At 40.1% G+C, this 23,189-nt stretch overlaps 2 protein-coding genes across 5 annotated transcripts in view; both read right to left on the reverse strand.

Annotated features, from left to right (window-relative positions):
- Window positions 1-11,654, reverse strand: LOC113114892 (multidrug and toxin extrusion protein 1-like). Of its 2 annotated transcripts, none has more exons than XM_026281969.1 (17): window positions 11,476-11,654; window positions 10,830-10,931; window positions 10,646-10,714; window positions 10,001-10,149; window positions 9,844-9,886; window positions 9,681-9,725; window positions 9,493-9,590; window positions 9,322-9,419; window positions 8,657-8,770; window positions 8,382-8,449; window positions 8,198-8,306; window positions 8,019-8,094; window positions 7,761-7,830; window positions 1,561-1,693; window positions 1,377-1,471; window positions 1,194-1,274; window positions 1-799 (listed from the first exon to the last, which is right to left on the reverse strand). In XM_026281969.1, exons 1-17 carry the CDS (start codon window positions 11,614-11,616, stop codon window positions 509-511), a joined length of 1,782 nt encoding a protein of 593 aa, XP_026137754.1. In that variant the 5' UTR covers window positions 11,617-11,654; the 3' UTR covers window positions 1-508. The 2 variants fall into 2 exon arrangements, with proteins under 2 accessions (XP_026137754.1, XP_026137756.1); XM_026281971.1 differs by having other exon boundaries at window positions 697-814.
- LOC113114891 (multidrug and toxin extrusion protein 1-like) overlaps window positions 11,626-23,189 on the reverse strand; it is a 16,656-nt gene continuing 5,092 nt past the window's right edge. For 2 of the 3 annotated variants that reach the window (XM_026281966.1, XM_026281968.1), the window contains 13 exons: window positions 21,692-21,734; window positions 21,519-21,563; window positions 21,182-21,279; window positions 18,949-19,046; window positions 18,720-18,833; window positions 18,340-18,407; window positions 17,620-17,728; window positions 17,446-17,521; window positions 17,299-17,368; window positions 16,571-16,703; window positions 16,179-16,273; window positions 15,805-15,879; window positions 14,868-15,725 (listed from right to left, as the gene is read on the reverse strand). In XM_026281966.1, coding sequence (XP_026137751.1) covers window positions 15,453-15,725; window positions 15,805-15,879; window positions 16,179-16,273; window positions 16,571-16,703; window positions 17,299-17,368; window positions 17,446-17,521; window positions 17,620-17,728; window positions 18,340-18,407; window positions 18,720-18,833; window positions 18,949-19,046; window positions 21,182-21,279; window positions 21,519-21,563; window positions 21,692-21,734 — 1,297 coding nt within the window. In that variant the 3' untranslated portion in view covers window positions 14,868-15,452. Of the gene's footprint in view, window positions 11,747-14,867; window positions 15,726-15,804; window positions 15,880-16,178; window positions 16,274-16,570; window positions 16,704-17,298; window positions 17,369-17,445; window positions 17,522-17,619; window positions 17,729-18,339; window positions 18,408-18,719; window positions 18,834-18,948; window positions 19,047-21,181; window positions 21,280-21,518; window positions 21,564-21,691; window positions 21,735-23,189 lie in introns of those variants that run through there. The other variant, XM_026281967.1, reaches the window with a different exon arrangement.

The following is a 23,189-nucleotide window of genomic DNA, read 5'->3' on the forward strand; positions in this document are numbered from 1 at the left end:
GCTATTTTTTGTTTTTTATTCGACTAGCCTACAACTCACACTTTTAAACACAAAAACATGTTCTGTTTGAGCAACCCCTCAATATAGGCAGGCAGGATTCCTTAGGAAGGTCCCGCATGCAATTGACAACATTTGCTTCGAGTTTCCATTATATTTCTCAATATATGACAGGGGCTTTGAAGAATGTTTTCTTTTTGGCAGCATTTCTCCAGCTGCCTGACTAGAAATGTCAACGGAAGAGATTATATGACTGTGTTACTGGGGAACAGACCTTTTCCTGCTAAGCTGCTCGATTTTCTTACTACATGGCCTAATGCTGTGGACAAAGCAAGTGCACACAGAATAAAATATAAACATGTCTAGGTCACAATATACAGCCTGAGATCAATTTGAAGATGCTTCTACTTTTCTAATTCAATACAATTTCTTCATTACCTCTCATGTTCACAGCATAGAGATATTCACGGTGAATCTATCTGAGGCCCAGGTTTCAAACGATACTCACGGACTAGATGGGAGTGACTGTGGTAAAGTTTGAGTCCAAAGTAAAATTTGCACCTGCACCATAAGACAACTCAGGTAAAGGCACAGTGAGATGGACAGCTATCCCAGCAGCTAGGATGAGAAGAGCAGCGAGGGTGGTCAGACCCCTCCTGAGGATCAGCTGAGAGGTAGAGAGCAGAACTGAGGGCTTTTCCTCCACTTGAGTCACGTCTGGCCCATCGTGCACCAAAGTATGGTTGAGCCCCTCATCCTGGTCTTGAGAGCTCACAACCACGTATCCATTCCCATTCTGAAACTAGAAGCATTTTTTCTGTCAACACAATATAAATGAGGTACAATTATGTTTTGACCCCAACTTTCGTTATATGGACACAACTGTTGAAAATTCTTCATAAAGTCTTAATCTCTTCTGTAAAATGCTAATAAACTTATAGATAGTTATCATAGGAACAACATGAGGATAAGCAAATAATTTTTTTTTATTTTTGGTGAACCATCCCTTTAAAAGTTGTATGTATGAATCTACAAATCAGCAGAGATCATTGAATGCATTAATTTCTTAGCATGTTGTAATTATTATTATTGTTTTATTTTATTTTATTGTTTAATGCATTAAACTTCTAGTTTTTGTTGATTATTTAAAATAAAACAACAAAGACAGAAAAAAATAGCTCTGCATTGAGCACCACCTGGTAGAAGCTGTCGCGATTGTTCGGAGTCATTGCTCTATTTGCCGCTCCATTTGAACTCTTTCCTGTACGCTCAATTGCCTTTAAAAGAGAAAGAAGCTCTTTTAGTCATCAACTCAGCACATGATCTTGAGGAGTATAATTAGAAGAAAGGTGCCGTTTTAATAGACCTGATATACCTACCTCTTCTGTCATTTTCTTCCAGTTTAATTTAAAAATAGCCACAGTGAAAAAAATTGCTAGCAAAAATACTGCAATGAGGAGGCCCAGCCAAAAGCCTGAATAAATAATTGTAGATATTAAAAGGTTCACTCTAATCAAACACCAGTAATTGTGACAAGAGTCATTATGACACATTTAGACGAACCAGCAACTTGTAATTTAGCGGTGAACATCAGAACAATGCTTGATGGGAGTCCAATGCAGTAGTAGCCAAAGAGGTTAGCAATAGCGGCTATCTTCTGCTGCCCTGTGCCAAGAAGAATGCCCATGCCAACACACTGAAAGAAAAAAACTGTAGGACAGGAACTTGTAATGTACACAAACACACACGTACAAACCAACAAAGATGATATATAATATAAACTTAATTTCTGCCAATATTGTCTGCTTGACTGTTTGAAGAGAACGTCTCTAGGTTACGTATGTAACCCTAGTTCCTCGAGGGAACGAGACGCTGCGTCAAAAGCGCTTTGGGGAACGCGCCCAGCGTGCGCGACTCTGAATATCGTGTGAAATCAGACCAATGGAAGAGCGTGACGTCACCGGCGGAGTGACGTAAGCGACCAGGAAGCTATAAAAGCACGTGCCACGCAGCTGGCGTCAGCTTCGAGTACCAGCAAGCGCCGGCAGGGGTGCCGGGGGGTATGGCTCCGAGACGCAGCGTCTCGTTCCCTCGAGGAACTAGGGTTACATACGTAACCTAGAGACGTTCCTCTTCAGGAACTCGAGCTGCGTCAAAAGCGCTTTGGGGAACGAGTACCAACGCCGCCAGACTACCAAACCCCTGCCTAGTGTGTATCCGAAGAGCACAGCTTAGGTCAGGAGGACTGAAGCGCCTGGAGTGACTGGCATGTCTAGGCCATAGAATCTGACAAACGTGGAGGGCGTGGACCATCCCGCAGCGTTGCAGATGTCCAGCATGGATACACCTGCTAAGAAGGCCTTGGAGGCCGCCATACCCCGGGTAGAGTGAGCCTTGGCTCCCGACAGCGGGGGACGACCAGAGGACTCAAAGGAAGCGTTGATAGCCTCGACTATCCAACGACTGATAGTCTGCTTAGAAGTAGGAAAACCCCTCTTGGGGGGACCGTAGCATACAAGCAATTGATCGGTCTTTCTCCACAGGGCAGCTCTGTGGACGTATGCGTCCAGCGCTCTAACTGGACACATACAATTTAGCTTCGCCTGGTCGGGCTCCCGAAAGGGAGGAGGACAGAAGGCCTGCAGTACGACAGGTTGTGGTGTAACAGAGGGAACCTTAGGAACATATCCCGCTCGAGGGTATATGAACGCTTTAGTCATGCCTGGTGCAAATTCAAGATAAGTAGGGGCCACAGAGAGGGCCTGAAGGTCTCCTACTCTCCGCAGAGAGGTGATAGCCAACAGAAAGGAGGTTTTAAGTGTAAGGTGTCTGTCTGAGATATCTTGAATAGGTTCAAATGGGGGTCTGCACATTGCCTCTAACACCACCACCAGGTCCCACGGGGGAATACGGGACCGTACTGAAGGTTTCAGCCTCAGCGCACCGCGGAGGAAACGTGTAACTAAGGGGTGTCTTCCCAAAGACTGGCCATCGAGAAGGGCGTGGTAGGCCGCAATAGCCGCCACGTAAACCTTCAGCGTGGAGTGGGTCAACCCTGCAGAGAGCCTAGCCTGTAGAAACTCCAGAACTGTACCAATCGGGCAGTTTGCTGGGTCTAGCTGGCGGTCTCTGCACCATGAGGTGAAGAGTTTCCACCTCAGGGCGTACAGTTTCCTCGTTGAGGGAGCTCTGGATTGGAGAAGGGTCTCAACAACCTCGGTTGAGAGACCGGCTGCTAAAAGTTGTGCCCCCTCAGGGGCCACACCCACAGCTTCCACAACTCCGGGCGAGGGTGAATTATCGTACCCTGCACCTGCGAGAGGAGGTCTGTCCTGATCGGTATCTCCCACGGAGAGCCGTCGAGGAGCGAGACTAGATCTGAGAACCATACTCGGCCCGGCCAGAACGGGGCTACTAACAACAGACGGACCCCGTCCCGGCGTACTCTCGCCAGAACTCCCGGGAGCAGAGCAATAGGGGGAAATGCGTACAGACGAAGCCTCGGCCAGGTCTGTACCATAGCGTCCAGTCCCAGAGGAGCTGGATGAACTAGAGAGAACCAAAGGGGGCATTGAGACGTCTCTTGAGATGCAAATAGGTCTACTTGAGCCCTGCCAAATATTCTCCATATCTGCTTCACTACTTGTGGGTGAAGTTTCCACTCCCCGGGCCTCGGCCCCTGCCTCGACAGTATGTCTGCTCCCACATTTTGTTTCCCAGGAATATATACTGCTCTTAGTGAGAGGAGTTTGCTCTGGGACCACACCAGGATCTGGTGCGCCAGCTTGTACAAAGGGCGCGAACGCAGACCTCCCTGGTGGTTGATATAGGAGACCACCGATGTGTTGTCGGTGCGCACCAACACATGGTGACCCCTTAGGTCTGGGAGGAAGTGCTTCAGTGCACGAAAAACTGCTAGCATTTCTAGACAATTGATATGCCATGTTCGATGGCGATCGCTCCACAGACCACGGGCAGGGTGGCCACTCATGACTGCACCCCAACCAGTGAGGGATGCATCTGTCGCTAGCGTTACACGGCGACAAAGAGCTCCCAGCACCGGGCCCTGTTTCAAGAACCAAGGTTTCTTCCATACATCTAAGGCACGTAGGCAGCGCCGCGTGACCTTGATAGTGCGGAGTAGATTGCCCCTCGGGGAAAATCCCTTGGTCTTGAGCCACCACTGCAGGGGCCTCATGTACAGCAGGCCAAGAGGTATCACGTTGGACGCAGCTGCCATCAGACCCAACAATCTCTGAAATTGTTTGACAGTGAGTGACTGGCCTTGTTTGACTCTCTCGACTGAGATGCGGATCGACTCGATACGAGCAGGGGACAATCGTGCCTGCATCGTGGTCGAATCCCATACTACGCCTAGATAGGTGGTTCTCTGAACCGGAGAAAGTACACTCTTCTTGGCGTTCAGTCTCAAATCCAGCTCCCCCATATGTGCGAGGACGACATCTCGATGCCGAATCGCAGCCTGCTCTGACTGAGCTAAGATCAACCAATCGTCGATATAGTTGAGAATGCGGATGCCCTGCATGCGCAGGGGGACCAGAGCCGCGTCTACACATTTTGTGAACGTGCGGGGTGAGAGTGCAAGGCCGAAGGGAAGTACTCGATATTGGTAAGCTTCGCCCCCGAAAGCGAACCTCAGAAACTTCCTGTGATGTGGAAGGATGGATATATGAAAATATGCGTCTTTGAGATCTATCGTGACAAACCAGTCCTGGGACCTGATCTGTGCTACAACTTGCTTGATTGTGAGCATTCTGAATTTTAGTCTCATAACTGAACGATTTAAGACCCTCAAGTCTATAATCGGACGCAGCCCCCCATCCTTCTTGGGAACTATGAAATACCGGCTGTAAAATCCCGACTCCCTGTCTTGAGGAGGGACCACCTCGATGGCCTCCTTCTCTAATAGGGTTTTCACCTCCTGTTCCATAACCAGACCCTGCCTGAGGCCGACTACTGTCTGAACGACCCCGTTGAATACTGGCGGCACGGAGCCGAACTGAATGCGGTAGCCTTTTTCTACTGTGTGCAGGACCCATCGAGATACATTTGGCAGTAGTTTCCACGCTGCTAAATAATCTACTAAGGGAATCAGTCTCTCGAGACTGATCTCTGGTGTAAGAGGCCCCCGCAGGGGCGGTGAGCGTCTCAGCCCCGCTACGCGCACGGGCGGAAGATACTGAGAGCGATGCTCGCTGGGACCTGCTGCGCCCTGGATCACTGGCAGGGTTAGCAGACCGGCCCCCAGAGGGCGCTGAGGGGAGACGGGCACCGTGTACTGCGGTGTGTACCGCTCTACCCCAGCAGAGGCTGCCCTCTGAAACCCTGGGTTGTTGGCGTCAGGGTTTCTTGGCCGAGGACTTCTTAGCTTCAATAACCGCCCTGAGATCTTGTTTGGGCTGGGAAGTCCTCGGCTGAGCCTCGCGGTACGAGGAGCTAGGGAGCGGCTGGGGCATCTCCCGCCCAGATGCCCCGAGAGAGCGACGAGGGAGGAACTTATGGAACGCCGCCGCTTGCTTGCGGGCCTCCTGAAACCTGTCGACGACAGAATTGACTGCGTCGCCGAACAGGCCAGTCGGCTGGATCGGGGCGTCCATGAGGCAGACCCTGTCCCGCTCTTTCATATCAGACAGGGTCAACCATAAGTGCCTCTCCGCGGCCACCATAGCTGCCATGGACCGCCCAATCGCTCGAGCGGTCTCCTTGGTGGCGCGGAGGGAGAGATCAGCGGTCCTTCTTAGCTCAGAGATATCATGGGACTTGATCTCCTCTCCCTCATCTAGCTCCTTGAGCAGATCGGCTTGGTACGCCTGTAACACCGCCATGGTGTGCAGACACGCACCAGCCTGACCTGCTGCCGCATACCCTTTGCCCACCAAAGCCGAAGTTGTTCTTAGTGGCTTTGAGGGCAATGCCGGGGCCTTTAGAGACGACGCCGCACCAGGGGACAGATAGCTCGCGAGCGTCTGTTCCACCCGGGGCATCGCTCTATAACCGCGCTCTCCCATCCCCACTACGTTCCCATAGTAGTCTGACGAGGGGATGTAGAGGCGGGCCGAGAATGGGCGTTTCCACGACCTGGAGATCTCATCGTGCAGGTCGGGAAAGAATGGCAGGCCCCGGCTGGGAGGTGGCTGACTCGCGCGCAGGAAGCGTTCATCAAGCTTGCTTCTCTGCGGTTCAGCTGCTTTCTCGGTGGGCCAATCGATGTTTAGCTTGGCCACCGCGCGAGTAACCACCTCCAAGAGCTCCTCATACTGCGGCGAGTGGGGTGGCGAATCCCTGTCGAGCGACTCCACATCAACTTCCTCCTCGGAGGAAGAGAGGCGAAGCGTCGACCCCTCTCCCTGAGTGGAAGGAACCGCTGAGCGTGCTTCCGACTCTAGGGATTGGGTGCCGGATCTGGCAGAAGTGGAAGGAGATAGGGACTGGCCCGTCTCCATTCCCTCCACCAGATCCACTTGCGAACCCCACGAGTGCAGCCGCCGTTCTGCCTCAGCAGAAGCGGGACCAGCACCGCGGGGAACGCTGGCGAAGGCCCCCTCCTCGAAGAGGGCCCTCCGGGAACGAAGCATACGCACCGACATCCGCAAACAGTGCGGGCAGTCGGCCCCCTCGAGAGCCGACTCGGCGTGCTTCGAACCCAGGCAAACCACGCAAAGGTTGTGTGTATCCCCACCCGTTATATATCTCGGGCAGGGAGGAACACACAGCCTAAAACACGATTTGGAATCGCCAGAATGCTTAACTTTCGCCTTGCTTTTGGGCATTGTCTAGGAGCTCTTAAACTGGACAGACAACAGTAAATAAGACTCACAGACAAACAGTTTGACAATCACACACAGAGCGCTTGCTGAGAGACGCGAAGCTGACGCCAGCTGCGTGGCACGTGCTTTTATAGCTTCCTGGTCGCTTACGTCACTCCGCCGGTGACGTCACGCTCTTCCATTGGTCTGATTTCACACGATATTCAGAGTCGCGCACGCTGGGCGCGTTCCCCAAAGCGCTTTTGACGCAGCTCGAGTTCCTGAAGAGGAACTGAACTGAGCTGGATGATGAAATCACTGAATCAACAGTGAATTGACTTTAACTTTGTTAACTATTGTCCTTCCTGTTTAACACTGTAAAGCTGCTTTGGAACAATCTGTATTGTAAAACATGCCATATTATAAATAAAGGTGACTTCACTTGAATATTCATTTTAATACAGTAATAGCACACAGGCACAAATACATGAAAACATTTAATTTCAGTTAATTCAGTCTTTTTTTGTTGTTCAACTTGAAATAATTAAGTACTAATGAATAGAAATGTATAAAAATATACATACATTTTTAAAAAACACGACAAAAAAAAAATCTAAAACAATAACAAAAAAGTAAAAATTAACAAAACATGATTTTTTTTTTTATTGAATCTATAATTAAAATATATTATTTATACATTTTAAACACTAAATATAAAACAATTAAAAATATAAAATCTAACTTAAAATTTAAAAACTGTGATACTATCTCGATACTAAAATAACACTGCAACAAAGGCATTATAAGTTGGGCTTCTTTAGTTCAATTCATGCTAAAAAGTTTTAACTTTAAAATTAAAGGAAGGACTTTTATTCCTACACCACTATAATTCTGCATTACAGATTCTCCCATTCATTTCAATACACTTCAATACAGGTGGTCCATTCTCCTCCCTTTATATACTGTCACTGGTAAAAATTCAGTTAAAGAACTCACCAGTATTCCATTAAAGAACTGAAGAGGGCAGTAGATGTTCAGTAGGTGAGACACAAGCTCCGCTATAGCCCTAAATATGACAGACATCACAAAACCAGCTGAAAACTGAAACGCAGCTGTTGTTGACATTGTTTCTATTTAATCTAAATTTTTAATTTGAAGAATGGAGTGTTTACAGATTTGTTAATGTGTACATATGCCAACAAAAATTTATTTGTTTTTTTTTTGGTGCTTGAAATAATGAGATAAGTGGCTTACTCATCGGAAGTGAATATGTAGCCAATGACTGTTTTTGTCGAGCCCAGAACAAAACCTTGAAAGATTGCTAAAACAGCTTAGGAACAAAATGAATGTGTTTACATGACATCAACCGGTGCTGCATATAACTGTCTAAGTGTTATGACAGGCTTGCGAATGATTGATATCAAATGTTTTACCTGCACTGATGAGAGACACCTTGCTGGTGAGGATGGCAGCAGCTGTTTCCCCAGCACCAAGCGCGTTTCCCACACGAATACACGCTGCACCTTGCATTCCTAATGGGATCTGGCATATAAGAAAGGGGGTGAACAAAAACAGCACCGTCATGAAAAGGAAAAGGCAAAGATCATCCAAACACACCATGTAGTTGATGTACGCCAGCATGATAACCACGTGTTGAGCAGCCAGGTCCACCTCACTCAGCATTCCTGATGGGAAGAGGAGAGTTATTCATGAAGGAACGAGTCAATGAAAAAAAAAACTAAAGTAAAACTAGTTAAGTATACAAACATATTCATTGTCTGTTCTGTGAATATGCCAGTTATTTTATCACTATTGATATACTATATTTTACATTTGTTTTTATTTTTTTTATTTTTATGGTTTTAGTTCACTATTATAACCATGCACTGTACCTGCCAAGAAGCCTCCAACTTCATAGATCCACCATTCAAAACAGGTCATCAGTGTGCTGGGAATGGCCAGCTTCATGTAGGACCCCCAATCCTGCCATGCTTCTAAAGACCACCCTTTCAGAGGAAAAGGAAAACAGTAAGAAAGTAATAAGTAAATGTAGCGCCGGTATACTAACTTTTTAGCTATACGAAAGGTTATGTTCTTTAAATTGTGCAGGTTGTCCAGTAACAAGCTCAACAAGCTGAACAGACAAAAACGCTCTTCAAAACCTTCCTATGAGAGATTCATTTTAGTGTGAAGCCTTAGTTTGATTCAGTTTATTGTCTTGGAAAGTCTTATTCAATTTAGTTAATAGCCTCGTATTTTCTCTGCCATGTGCAGAAGATTATATATAAGCAATAATTACTCCAGTGTCGACTCCTAGTAGATGGCCATGAAAAGTCTAATTCAATTTAGTGAATTGAATAATTCCAAACGATGTCATATGCTTAAATCTGAATACTGTAGGAAAATGGTTCAGCCTTAAACTGCATTCAAAGCGTTATTTTGTTCCAGAACAAGACTAAAGTAACAAAAAGTAGCTTGACTAGGTAGTTTAAAATTAGGCAATCAAGTACAGTAGCTTTGCAAACCACAGTTTCAAGGTAACATCCACAAAACTCACCTCCCCAAGTGTTTTCATGGAGCCTCTGCCAGCGGATGAACCAAAACAGGGCAAAACAGTTAAAAACCTGAGCAAAGCTGTTTGCAGCGGCAGACCCACTAAAAGTTAACAGAACGATATGTAAATACTGAAGATCAAAGAATTAATAATATGGAAAACGTTCATACTCACTAGACTCCAAAATCCCACCAGTACAGCAGAAAGTAGTTCACTATCACATTGGCAACATTGGCAACTGCAGATGCATACATCTGAGGCTTGATCACTCCCTACAGAGGGTTCATGAGCATGACACCATCAACATACAACTGAATCCGGTTATTAAGTTGTTAGTTTCCTTAAAAAATCATTTCATGTACCTGGTTCTGAAGATATGACAGTTGCAGCTGATACAGAAACATGGCCTGTGACATAGACATGGGACAGAATGAGGATGAACAGCAATGTATACAAATAATTATTTGATATGAGTTCATGTGTGCCTGGTAATGCAATACATAATTATCCATTAGTGGACCTTACCGGAATTGCTGGCACATATGCAACCACATACAGCTGTGCAATCCTGAGAGAGAGAAAGTGTCCATTTCAATAGTGTACTCTAGTGCATCTATGATCAGTTTAAGCATTCAACAGTCAAAATCAATTCAAGTATGTTCAGAAAGGGTGTGCCGGTCACCTGGCCACCTCGGGGTCCTGCCCCAGATAGAGAAGGAGAGGCTGGGTGTTCACAAGCAAAGCCCAGCAGGGCAAACTGAAGAGCGTCAGAATTAGGATGCCTCTCTGCAGGATGACGCCTACACGGAGAAGGTTCTTACTCCCGAATGTCTGAGGGGAAGATGAAAGACGGTCGTAAGCTATTCGTTATTTTAGCATTCACTGTCAGAAAGCAAGGTACAAAACTTCCACTGGGACAATACCTTTTTAAAAGGTATGCAAGACATCATACAATATGCTTGAATATAACAATTGAGAATAATTTGCATTCTAATGCCTTTGAAGTATTTTAACATTAACAAGACAAGTTATCTATTAAGGCTAGAAGCAAGCACTTAATAAAACAAATAGATAAAAATGTTCACAACTATTCATGGAGTTTTTGTCCACTGAAAGGTTTCGGAAAGACATTTTGTCAGCTGAACAGCCGGTATGTTGTTAAACAACAATACAAGCCATTAAACATGTTTAATCTCTCAGTATAATTTTCATTACTGTCAAATCATTGTGTGATTCATGGCAGTCCTTTCATTCCTTTTTCTCATTTCAGGCTTTTGGTTTATTATTTTACTAAGCAGTTGGAGTGATATTCGTGTATGAAACACACCTGTGATACCAAAGTGTCGCATGCCAAAGCAAGTCCCAACCCCGTCGCTGCAGCCGTTACATTTATTGTCTGAAAAACAAATCGAACACATTTTGCTTAATGCTCTATAACTACATTGGACATCTTAATAATGTGGTCCATGACACATATTGGCCTGCAGAAATTTTGAATCGAACCGACTCACAGCTGAGGCCATGGCATAACCCGCCAGCACAGTGTTCCCCAGGCGGCCACAAAACATCGTCACCACAAAGAAAAGGAGAAAATTCAGGAACCGGCACACAAGCTAAGAATACAAACAAGGATTTAGCACAAGCTGAAGAAGAAAGTTCTGGACTCACATGGATAATGGCTGTGAAATACCCCCCTCCCCCCCAAAAAAATAAAAAAAATAAAATAAAATAAATAAATAAATAAATAAAAATAAAATAAAGCACATCTGTGAAGTGAAATAAAACCAATTTCTTCAACTGATCTTCTTTTGGAAATATCCATGACATTCATTTTATTCATGATAGGCATCTTTCTTTATACAGTATTTATTTTATGCCAGACACAAGACATATACATTATTATGGATGCATTTAACAATCAAGAATCAACTCATCCAGGATTAATTTATATTCAAATGGACATGCATGAAGATATGATACAAATATAATATAATACAGTCATATGCAAATAATACAAACTGTACCCAAAACAGATCATGGTCTATTCAGTAATGGATCATTTTTGTGTAAGCGGCTGCATTTCTCTGCCAGCTCTCTACTATACATCCAAAACAAGCATAGCACATCATCATGATGTGTATGTGACAGACTCCTCACCAGGGGTCCAGTCATGCGCAGGATGTGGTATAGCTCTTCTCTAAACACCAGAGGGATGCAACGCCTCACAAAACCACAGCAAAACAGCTTGGCACTGGGCTCCACTGACATGGCATCAGTTCTGGGACTCGAGACGTCCATGATCTTCTCAGTAGTGATCCTTGAAGACGCTGTAAGAGGCCTGGCTTTGCTTCAGAGACTGTAAGGGACCCTTCTACTGCTGTTCTTTCTTCAGGTCTGCATTCAGCACCTTTGAGGGCTTACTGATTAACTGAGGTGAAGACAACGAGAAGCTTTGATTTAATCCACAGGATGGGAGGAGGATGTTTGCAATCCTGACAATAGATTTTTTTCACAAGATCAATCAGTTATTTTTGAAATCTTATTACAAGATGATTAACCTGTTAAATGTCACCCCATCCCGTATACGGGACGCCTACATTGACTTTACTATATTACAATCAAATCTAATCTAATCTTGACAAACTATATATCGTTGGAAAGGTCTAAGACTCCCAAATATATATTTTACCAATATTTTTTGTTAAACATTATGTAGCAAAAGTAATAGATGAATTTATGACAAGAGTGCACCCTCAGAAATCTACATTACAAAAGGAGATTTGACCTTTGTTTAAAAAAAAGACTTCCTCGTTGCCTTTTTCTCTATCACTTTTTAGAAATCATCAGAAGTTATATATCACTTGAAAACATAAAATCTCAAAATTCATCCTTCAAAACCCATTTTAAAATCAGACATTGCATTACCATGTTAATGGAACATCAAACATGGTAATGCAATGTCTGATTTTAAAATGGGTTTTGAAGGATGAATTTTGAGATTTTATGTTTTCAAGTGATATATAACTTCTGATGATGACGATATATAGTTTGTCAAGATTAGATTAGATTTGATTGTAATATAGTGTGGTCAACGTAGGCATCCCGTATACGGGACGGGGTGACATTTAACAGGTTAATAACTGACTTTTATTTTCTGTTTAGTTTTCACGTGTATTCCAGAGAACACTCCACTAGTAAAGATTCACCAAGCTGTGACACAATAAGTCATTAATTTAAGTAATAATAAGTAATATGTAAAGCTTTTTTCAAAGTAACGTTGTTGTGGTGGAGCTAGAGGCAGCTGTAACTCAGGCATGGGTTACATAGTTAGAGGTAGAAGTCTGCTGTTAAATACGCTAAACTATAAATATTAAACTCAATACTGGCTATATTAAATATAATCATTATATTTATGGGTTGTAAATACAGTTATTAAAGTATTACATTTTTTAATGAAAATACTATATAGCTCAAAAAATTGCTATTATAATTCTTACATATACAGTGGGGATTGAAAGTTTGGGCACCCCTTGCAGAATCTGTGAAAATATGAGTAATTTTCAAAAAATAAGAGAGATCATATTAAATGTTATTTTTTATTTAGTACTGAAAACTTTTGGAATTTGAAGATCAAGGTAAATTGTACTTAATTTGTGTACCGGGAAACATACAAGTATCTTCTGTTGCTTACGAAGGGCAGAACTAAATGGAAAAAAATTATATTTCAACAAAATAAGACAAATTTGGCCATCTTCATTGTGTTCAAAAGTTTTCACCCCCCAGCTCTTAATGCATCTTGTTTCCTTCTGGAGCATCAGTGAATGTTTGAATCTTTTTAAATAGTTGTGTTTGAGTCCCTCAAATGTCCTCAGTCTGAAAAGATGCATCTCAAAATCATAAAGTCACTGCTGGAAAGGGTTCAAATATGCAAAGATACTGGAAAACTGAAGAATCTGCAGGACCTTAAAGATTTTTCTGAAGAACACTGCTCAGTTTAACTGTTCAGAACAAACAAGGGACTCATGCACAACCATCACAAAACAGAAAGACAGTCAAGGATCATCAGGTAACAGAACACAATACTAAGAACCAAGGGTTCCCAAACTTTTGAGTGGGGTTATTTTAATAATTTCAGCATTTCTTTTGTCTTGTAGACTAAATGTTAATATCTTTTATGCACAATATCTTACTCAGGACAGTACTAAATAAAAAATAACATGCATTCAGTATGATCTCTCTTATTTTTTGAAAATTACTCATATTTTCACAGATTCTGCAAGGGGTGCCCAAACTTTCGATCCCCACTGTGTATATATATATATATATATATATATATATATATATATATATATATATATATATATGTGTGTGAGTGTGTGTGTGTGTATATATATTAATACATAAAGCCATTTGTACTTTTATTCATTATTGGATGCATTAAAATGGTTAAAAGTGACATTTTACATTGTTACAAAAACATATTTGAAATAAATGTTGATCTTATGAACTTCTTATTTCATCAAACAATCCTGAAATAAATGTATTATGGCTTATACAAAAATATTAAGCAGTGCACACTCAGTAAAATTAAGCATATTAAGCAATAATAAAGCTGCTTTCAACATTGATGATAAGAAAAGTTTCTTGAGCAGAAAATCAGGATATTAGAATGATTTCTGAAGGATCATGTGACACTGAAGACTGGAGTAATCCTTCTGAATACAGCACTTCCATCATAGGAATAAATTACATTTCAAAATATATTAAAAAAATAAAACATTTTAAACTAATCATTTTCGCAATATTGCCGTTTCTACTGTATTTTTGATTGCCTTGGTGAGCATAAGAGATGTCTTTCTTTAAAAACATTAAACAACAGTGTAAAAGCTCATTTAAACACTTTGCATAAAACTTACGCAACTAAATCATCTCTTTCTCAGTTTTTTTATACTCCACATGACCTTTGGCCTTTACACTTTCAATGACCTTCAGATTACAATGACCAATATTTGTACCTGCATGCCATTCACATGTTATCTTTCCTCTTTTCCACATCCCCCTCCATTAACCCAAATGAAATGATTCATCCAGCTGCTCTTTTAAGCTAGAGAAAATATGTCTTTAACATTTAAAAGCTAAGGTTTGTTTATCATTACAACTGGCTTTCGATTGTAGTTTGCTGGTAATGTCACTGTAATTGTAGATTTGGTCTGTTTCTTCATATAGTACATCTCACATAAGAACATATAAAAACAAATATTTGAATCATCAATCGGGTTCCAGGAATCAATTACAGGAGTGACTAATACCTAAACTTATGTACATTAGACCCACAATGTGTTGGACCATCATATACAGTGGATGTGATTTCATAAAAAGGATTAGTTTTTTTAAGGAGAAAGGCAAACATTAACATGTTTTTCCCTTCCTCAGTGCCTCATACCAACCTTTGAACCAATGTGATGTTCACAAAGCTGAAAGTTCTGGCAAGATTTGAATAAAGAAGAATAAGAAAAAAAGAGAAAACAGTTGCTCTGAGATCCTATAGCTGGACTCATGAATTTTAATATTGCAAATGTGTGATGAGTAACAAATTATACAAGTATGTTATTTTATACATGTAACTTTTCTACAATTTGTAAATAAATATTGTGCATACACAAATACGTCTCCTTTTATTCTTTTCTAATTATGTTTCAAATATTAAGGATGTGTGCCAAGGATGAATCAATATCAGACCATCTGTGTTAACATTTTAACCTTTAATCAGTTTTTTTTTTATCAAAACAAATCAAATTAGGAATGCCTGATTATATGAAATATGATTCAGAGACTGCTCATGATTGAAAACTATGCAGTTGTATTTGTTGCATATTATGCAAAGCTATGATGTTTAAAAATAGGTTTTCAAATAGAAGTTTTTAAAATATTACGTTCTTAATCAGTGTTTTGTCTTGTTTTGCAACAAAACAAAATATTCTTAAAATCAAATATAGTTGCATTTCTGTTTTTATCTAATGCTTCAGAAATGATTAAACGTGTTTTGGAAACTATAACGTTCTAGAAAATGGCTAAACAGAAAATACCTGGGAAAAACTGCATGTTTGAACAGCTGCAGCTCTAGCCTCTGGTTCTCACATTGAGACTGTAGTTGAATGGATGAGAGATGAAGGCGTAGTAACATTTAAGTCCAAAGTAGTATTTGCTTTGACAGCGTAAGACACCTCAGGTAAAGGCACAGTGAGATGGACAGCTATCCCAGCAGCTAGGATGAGAAGAGCAGCGAGGGTGGTCAGACCCCTCCTGAGGATCAGGTGAGCGGTAGAGAGCAGAACTGGGGGCTTTTCCTCCACGTCTGTCTCCTCGTTCTGATCATTTGAGTTCATGCTCATGTACTCATCCCCATTCTGAGAGCAACAAAAGACATCAAGCTCAAGTTTCCAGAGATGTTTTGTGTTAAGATACAGTAAAGGTCATCAGACATACCTCTCTGTGCCTTGCTGTGAGACTATCCGGAGTGGACATTGCAGGGATTTTACGCTTTCCAGCTCTTTCCACAGCCTGAAATGTTATGGATGTACCATACATCATACCATATAATTGATGAGAACAGAAAAGAATTAAAAGCATAGAGATTTTAACAAAAACTACAGTTGCATTTCTGGAAGGAAAATGTTAACAAACAGCTTTAAAAAAATATATGTAGCCACTTTTCATAATCTGATCAAATCCTGTCAAAATCTAGTCTCATCCTATATTTTTTCCCTCACTGAATATTTGTTTTCAACACATTATGATGTAAAATAGACTGTGAATTGTAATTCAAAAATACAAAGCACACCTGAAATACTGAAATATACCTCTTTAGTCACTTGCTCCCAGTTGAGTTTAAGAATGACTGCAATGAAAATACTGGACTGCACACAAACAGAAACGAGAAGTCCCAGCATAAAGCCTGTGAAAGCAAGAGAGGACATTGCTGTAGGACAGCTGTTATCTCATTACAGAGATGTTTTAATGAATGCTGTTCTGAGTGCTCGAGATGCATTAATGCAATTCTGCAGGGACCTGTTCTGAGTCCACTGATGTTCTCTACGTGCTTCAACCCAATAAAATTATGATTTAGAAACCAGATGCTAACATGGTGACCACAGAAGATGACAAGGTCAAAGAATATCAACGAGTACAATGAGTGACAATTTATTTGAATTGTTAATAAGATCCTAGCATGAAAAAATGAAGGAAAACAAACCAATAAGGTCTAATTTCGCAGCAAACATGAGTGAAGCGCCAAGTGGAAGTCCAATGCAGTAATACCCAAGGAAATTTACTAAAGCTGCAATCTTCTGCTTCCCTGAACCCAACAGAATACCCATGCTGACACACTTGAGGACAGAACAAAAGAATACATTTAGACATTTGCATTTTTGCATTTACAGAACATTTATCTGACTGTGCATTCAAAAACTATTAGCTTAAATGATAACACTGCCAAAAGAAAAAAAATTTTTTTTACTTAAGCAGCAAAATGTGCATATTATTTTTTTCCATTAAAATATTTTCTTACCTCATTGGCAACTATATTATATGTTTCAAAAACAAAAAAACAATTCACCAATGGGGTGAGAAATAAACTTCATTCAAGATACATTCTTCATTACTCATTATATTTGTTTTATTTAATGTATGTATTTATTGCAAAAAACAATCCATTTCCTTTAAATAAATTTTAGCTATCAATTGTTACAAATGCATAAAAATGGCAAGTAAAACATTGAATTAAACATTATAAGCTTTAGGTAGAAAGACTGAAATAGTATTTTCTTTTAACACTTTTTTCAATGTAACAAAAAATTACAGATTTCTTTTTTTTTCTTTCACTCTAAGGAAAAGACAGCAACCTAAAACCATGCATAAAAATAAAACACTTATCATTTCATCTGAAAAAAAAAAAAAGTTCTAGCAATGTAAAGTACTTACAACAAGACCATCAAACAACTGGTGCACACAATAGACGTTTAAGAGTTTGGAGACGAGCGCCACAATATGCCTACAGAATAAGACACTATCACCAGTACAGTACTGTTTAAAGAACATCATTACTGCAAGACAAACACAGATAACTACCTGTCTGATGTAAATAAGAAACCAATCACAGTTTTTGTTGATGCAAGCACAAGACCTTGCAAAACAGCGAAGGCAGCTGCATCCAAAAGATAAAGGAAAAGAAAAAGGACGTGTCAGACATGAGCAGACAATGAAAGATGACTGTGTCTATACGGAATATGACTGTTTGTAAACCTGCGCAGGTGAGGGACACCTTGCTGGTGAGGATGGCTCCGGCCGTATCTCCTGCTCCAAGTGCATTACCCACACGTACACACGCCGCACCATTAAACCCTAAAGGAATCTGGCATCCCAGGAAAATACATTGGGGTCATTTAGAGACATCTCTTATGCTCACCAAGGACACCTTTTTTTCTTATCAGAAAAACATTAAAATATGATTATAATTTTAAATCGCTTTTCTATGTTAATATATTTTTACAAAATGTAATTTATTCCTGTGTTGACAATGCCGAATTTTCAGCAGCCATTACTCCATTCTTCAGTGTCACATGATCCTTCAGAAACCATTCTAATATGCTGACTGATTTGATTCTCAAGAGACATGTTATTATCAGTGGAAACAGTTATGTTTAGAACGTTCAAAAGAAAAGCATTTATTTAAACAGAAATATTTTGGAACTTTAAAAATGTCTTTTGATCCATTTACTGCATCCATATATGAATCAATTAATTAAAAACAAATCTTGTTGATCTCAAACCTTTGAATGGATATGTGTAAACCTAGTTATTCGTAATTTATGAGTTCTCTAATAAATTTCATATACTTTGTTTTTCTGATAATGTATCAAGTAAATCATTGTTTGACAAGGGACAAAGTAGAGAAAATGGAAGCATCTGTTCATTTTCCTTGGGGAAATTTATAATTGGGTAAATACTAAGACTAAAAATTACCACGTAGCTTGTAAGAGCCAGCATATTGACTGCATGTAGAGCTGCCAGATTCATCTCTCCTAACATGCCTGAAAGAGACAGACATAAGGGAATGCATTTGAAAGCATTATAATGTTACACTAAAGTGGTTTCTCTCTGTGCTTCAGCTTTTACACAAGCATTTTCTATTTTCCTAAAGCAATCATGCATGAAAAATCATTTGTGGCTGAAATTAATAACCTTAAACCACATTAAGCACTACATCCAAACAGACATTTTAATTGGAGGCCATTCCTCATGTCTAGGCCTAATAAAATGCATAATCCAATTTCATTTTACAGGCAGTGGTTTCTGTGTATTAACACAAAGGTTTGTTTTCGAGTTTAGTCTTTAGAAAGCACCTGCTAAGAATCCTCCAATCTCATAAATCCACCAGTCAAAGCAGAGCATCAAGGAACTGGGGATGGCCAGTTTCATATATCCATCCCACTCCTGCAGTGAGTCACATGACCAGCCTGTGGAGAGCAGAGAAAGATCTCACAAACATAGAGTGGTATTTTATGCATTTATTTAAACAATATAGTAAGGTTGACTGGTTTATCTCTAAGTTTAACTAGCTAGTTAGCTCACCTCCCCATGTTTCAACATGCAGTTTCTTCCAGCGAATATATAAATAGAGGAAAACACAAATATAGATCTGACATATGGTATTGGCAGCAGCAGATCCACTAAAATACAAAAGCCAGAAAAATACACGACTGTAAAAATGGTAGAGTAGTTGCATGTCCTTGTATGGATAACATGGGTGGAGCTTGTCCTAGTCCAGCTCCACCTCTACATATCTAAGTCCTTACCCTATCACTAAACCTAATTACTGTAGGAGAAAAGCTCCACATGAGTATTTTTATTCTACAAACAAAAATAGTTCCAAACGGAGCCATATCATATACAATGATATACCAGAATCATATGGAAGCCTCTTTCAGCCACATAAGAAAAAAATCATGCTGTGTTAAGTCATGAAAAGTCAAAATAATAACTTTAAATGCCTTAATTATGACACAATGTTGATTTTTTGATTTGAATACATGATTAAATTCAGAATTTTGACCAAAAAAAAAAAAAATCATAATTATGTTGGCACAGTGGATAAGTCACATGCCTTTGGTGTGAGAGACCCGGGTTCGAATCCACTGTGAGACACCAATGTGTCCCTGAACAAAACACTTAACCCCTATTTACTCCAGAGGAGTGTGACCTATGACATATATAGCAATTGTAAGTCGCTTTGGATAAAAGCTTCAGCTAAATGAATAAATGTAAAATGTATTAGAGCCTGTTTACTGAATCAGTGTATTGAATAAATCGGTTAAGTGATGATGCAATAGAAAGCTCAGAAAGACAATGACTTGATTTACTCCTAAATGAACCAGAGTCTTCGAATAAATCGAGAAACAGTTTGACTGCTCAAGTAGTCACATTACTGCATGACTAAATACAGGTGCTAGGTATATAATTATATCATCAACAATATCATCAAAAAGTTGATGTATTGCACTAATTCCATTCAAAAAGTTAAACTTGTATATTATATTTATTCATTACACACAGATTGGCATATTTTAAATGTTTATTCCTTTTAATTTTGATGATTATAACTGACAACTAAGGAAAATACCAAATTCAGTATCTCAAAAAATTTGAATATTGTGAAAAGGTTCAATATTGAAGACACCTGGTGCCACACTCTAATCAGTTTATTAACTCAAAACACCTGCAAAGGCTTTTAAATGGTCTCTCAGTCTAGTTCTGTAGGCTACATAATCATGGGGATGACTGCTGACTAGACAGTTGTCCAAAGGACGACCATTGACACCTTGCACAAGGAGGGCAAGACACAAAAGGTCATTGCAAAAGAGGCTGGCTGTTCACAGAGCTCTGTGACCAAGCACATTAATAGAGAGGTGAAGGGAAGGAAAAGATACGGTAGAAAAAAGTGTACAAGCAATAGGGATAACCGCACCCTGGAGAGGATTGTGAAACAGAACCCATTCAAAAATGTGGGGGAGATACACAAAGAGTGGACTGTAGCTGGAGTCAGTGCTTCAAGAACCACAATGCACAGACGTATGCAAGACATGGGTTTCAGCCTTTTCTCTTTCCTTGTGTCAAGCCACTCTTTAACCACAGACAGCGTCAGAAGCGTCTCGCCTGGGCTAAAGCCAAAAAAGGACTGGACTGCTGCTGATTGGCCAGCAAACTCGCCTGACCTTAACCTCATAGAAAATCTATGGGGTATTGTGAAGAGGAAGATGCGATACGCCAGACCCAACAATGCAGAAGAGCTTAAGGCCACTATCAGAGCAACCTGGGCTCTCATAACACCTGAGCAGCGCCACAGACTGATCGACTCCATGCCACACCACATTGCTGCAGTAATTCAGGCAAAAGGAGCCCCAACTAAGTATTGAGTGTTGTACATGCTCATACTTTTCATGTTAGTTTCATGATTTCTAAAAATCCTTTCTTTGTATTGGTCTTAAGTAAAATTCTAATTTTCTGAGATACTAAATTTGGTATTTCCCTTAGTTGTCAGTTATAATCATCAAAATTAAAAGAAATAAACATTTGAGATATATCATTCTATGTATAATGAATGAATATAATATACAAGCTTTACTTTTTGAATGGAATTAGTGAAATAAATTTAATAAATTTAAATATACTTTTTGATGATATTCTAATTATATGACTAGTACCTGTATGTTCACTCTGTTTCGAGAACTGGAACTATTGCGTAAATAACCAATACACCACAACTGTGTATAAATGATTGACAGAGATTACAACCCTTCAAACTTACTATAACCCAAGGTTCAACCAGTTCAGAAGGATGTAGTTTGTCACCACATTTGCAATGTTGGCTGCAATGGCTGCATACATCTGAGGCAGAATCACTCCCTTCAGAAACAAAACAACCACTGTTAAATCATTCTTTGGATCTATAGTCACTGCTGTGACATTACATTGAGTGACACATATGAAGTTACTAAAGATCATACCGTAACAGTTGGAAGCTGACTGGGATAGTTACACAGCTCTGCAGGTTTTAAGATCTTGCATGCAACAATGCTTTTTGAAGAGCTCAGCTAAGGTGCTTATCTACACTTATCTGCCAAAAAAAAAAAAAGATTGCATACCTGGTTCTGGAGATAGGCTACTTGCAGCTGATGCAAAAACAAAGCCTGTTTGAAAAGAGAGAGAATGAGAAACTCTGCTGGTTGTGTATATATGTATCATATTTCAAGCTATGTCATGTAAATTATGTGACTGTGCTGGCAAGAGGAAAATTATGCTATTTTTTATGACTCACTGGAACTGCTGGCAGGTAACAAACCACGTAGAGTTGAGCTATCCTGAAAAGAAGCACATTTGTAACTGTGATATAGAGGACAAGGCAACATGAATGATTTTAAAAAGAGAGCTGTGAGTTTTCATACAGCAGAATAAATCTGCTGCACAGTGTCATTTTCATCTTGGCCTGCATCTAAATGAAGTATTAGAGCGTGTGCCTGAGCACATTAAAATGCCTCATTTAACAACATCGTCAATATTTATTTAGAAATGGTTTTTATTGCCAAATATATTTGCTAGAAAAGAGATAAGGAGGACTGTCATTCTCAGACACTATCTTTATTTGTACAAAACTTTGGGGATCTATAACTTTACACTGACATGAATAAATATAGCTTTTTTGATTCTTGTCAAAATCATTTATTCATTCTTAACAGTAAACAATGAGTAATTCACCACCTACTGTTGGCAGATAAATCAATATTAAAACATAAATGTCTTTGAAACAATATACATTTTCTTGAAGCAAAATGTTTTAGAGAATATATCTTGAAACTTTTTCCCACTGAAAAATATCTGTTTTTCTTATTTTTAGCATAAACCTCAGTATATTTTGTTAGACGTTAATGCCCCCAAAATGAAAATTTGCTGGAATTTGTAGTTCAAACATCTGATAAAAACATCTCAATAATCCAGAAGTAATCCACATGACTACAGTCCCACCAATTAATACCTTGTTAAGTGAAAGCTGCATGTTTGTAATCCAGCATTATTATGAATTATGGATTGGTATTTTGGCCAGAAGTGAAAGTTTACAACACAACACCTTAATTATAATTTTTTTTTTTTTTTTTTTATTCAAATACACAGCTTTTCACTTCACAAGACATTCATTTATTGATTTGATTTGATATTCATTTATTGAGTCATGTGGATTACTTGTGGACTATTGTGATGTTTTTGTCAACAGTTTGGCTCTCATCATGACGGCACCCATTCACTGCAGAGGATCCATTGGGGAATAATGCAATGCTAAATTTCTCCAAATCTGTTCAGATGAAGTAAGAAACTCATCTACATCTTGGATGGCCTGAGAGGAAATACTCAGAGCATGTTCATTAAAAGTTTCCTTTAAAAAACAAAAAACAAAAAAACAATTCTTATTGGGTAAGACAAATAAAATGAAATATATTTAAAGGGGGGGGGGGGGGGTGAAATGCTCGTTTTCACTCAATATCCTGTTAATCTTGAGTACCTATAGAGTAGTACTGCATCCTTCATAACTCCAAAAAGTCTTTAGTTTTATTATATTCATAAGAGAAAGATAGTCTGTACCGATTTTTCCCGGAAAAACACGAGCCGCTGGAGGCGTGACGTGTGGGCGGAGCTAAAGAATCATGAGCGCCAGTAGACTTTTGAGTTGAGAGCATGTGGAAGCTGTGACACAGATCCAGAGGCTGAAATTTAACAAGAGCAGCATCAGCAAAGGCTTCTCTGTGGTATGTACTGAAACTGTA

This window comes from Carassius auratus, chromosome 15, assembly GCF_003368295.1.
Source record: "Carassius auratus strain Wakin chromosome 15, ASM336829v1, whole genome shotgun sequence".
NCBI classification, from domain to species: Eukaryota; Metazoa; Chordata; class Actinopteri; order Cypriniformes; family Cyprinidae; genus Carassius; species Carassius auratus.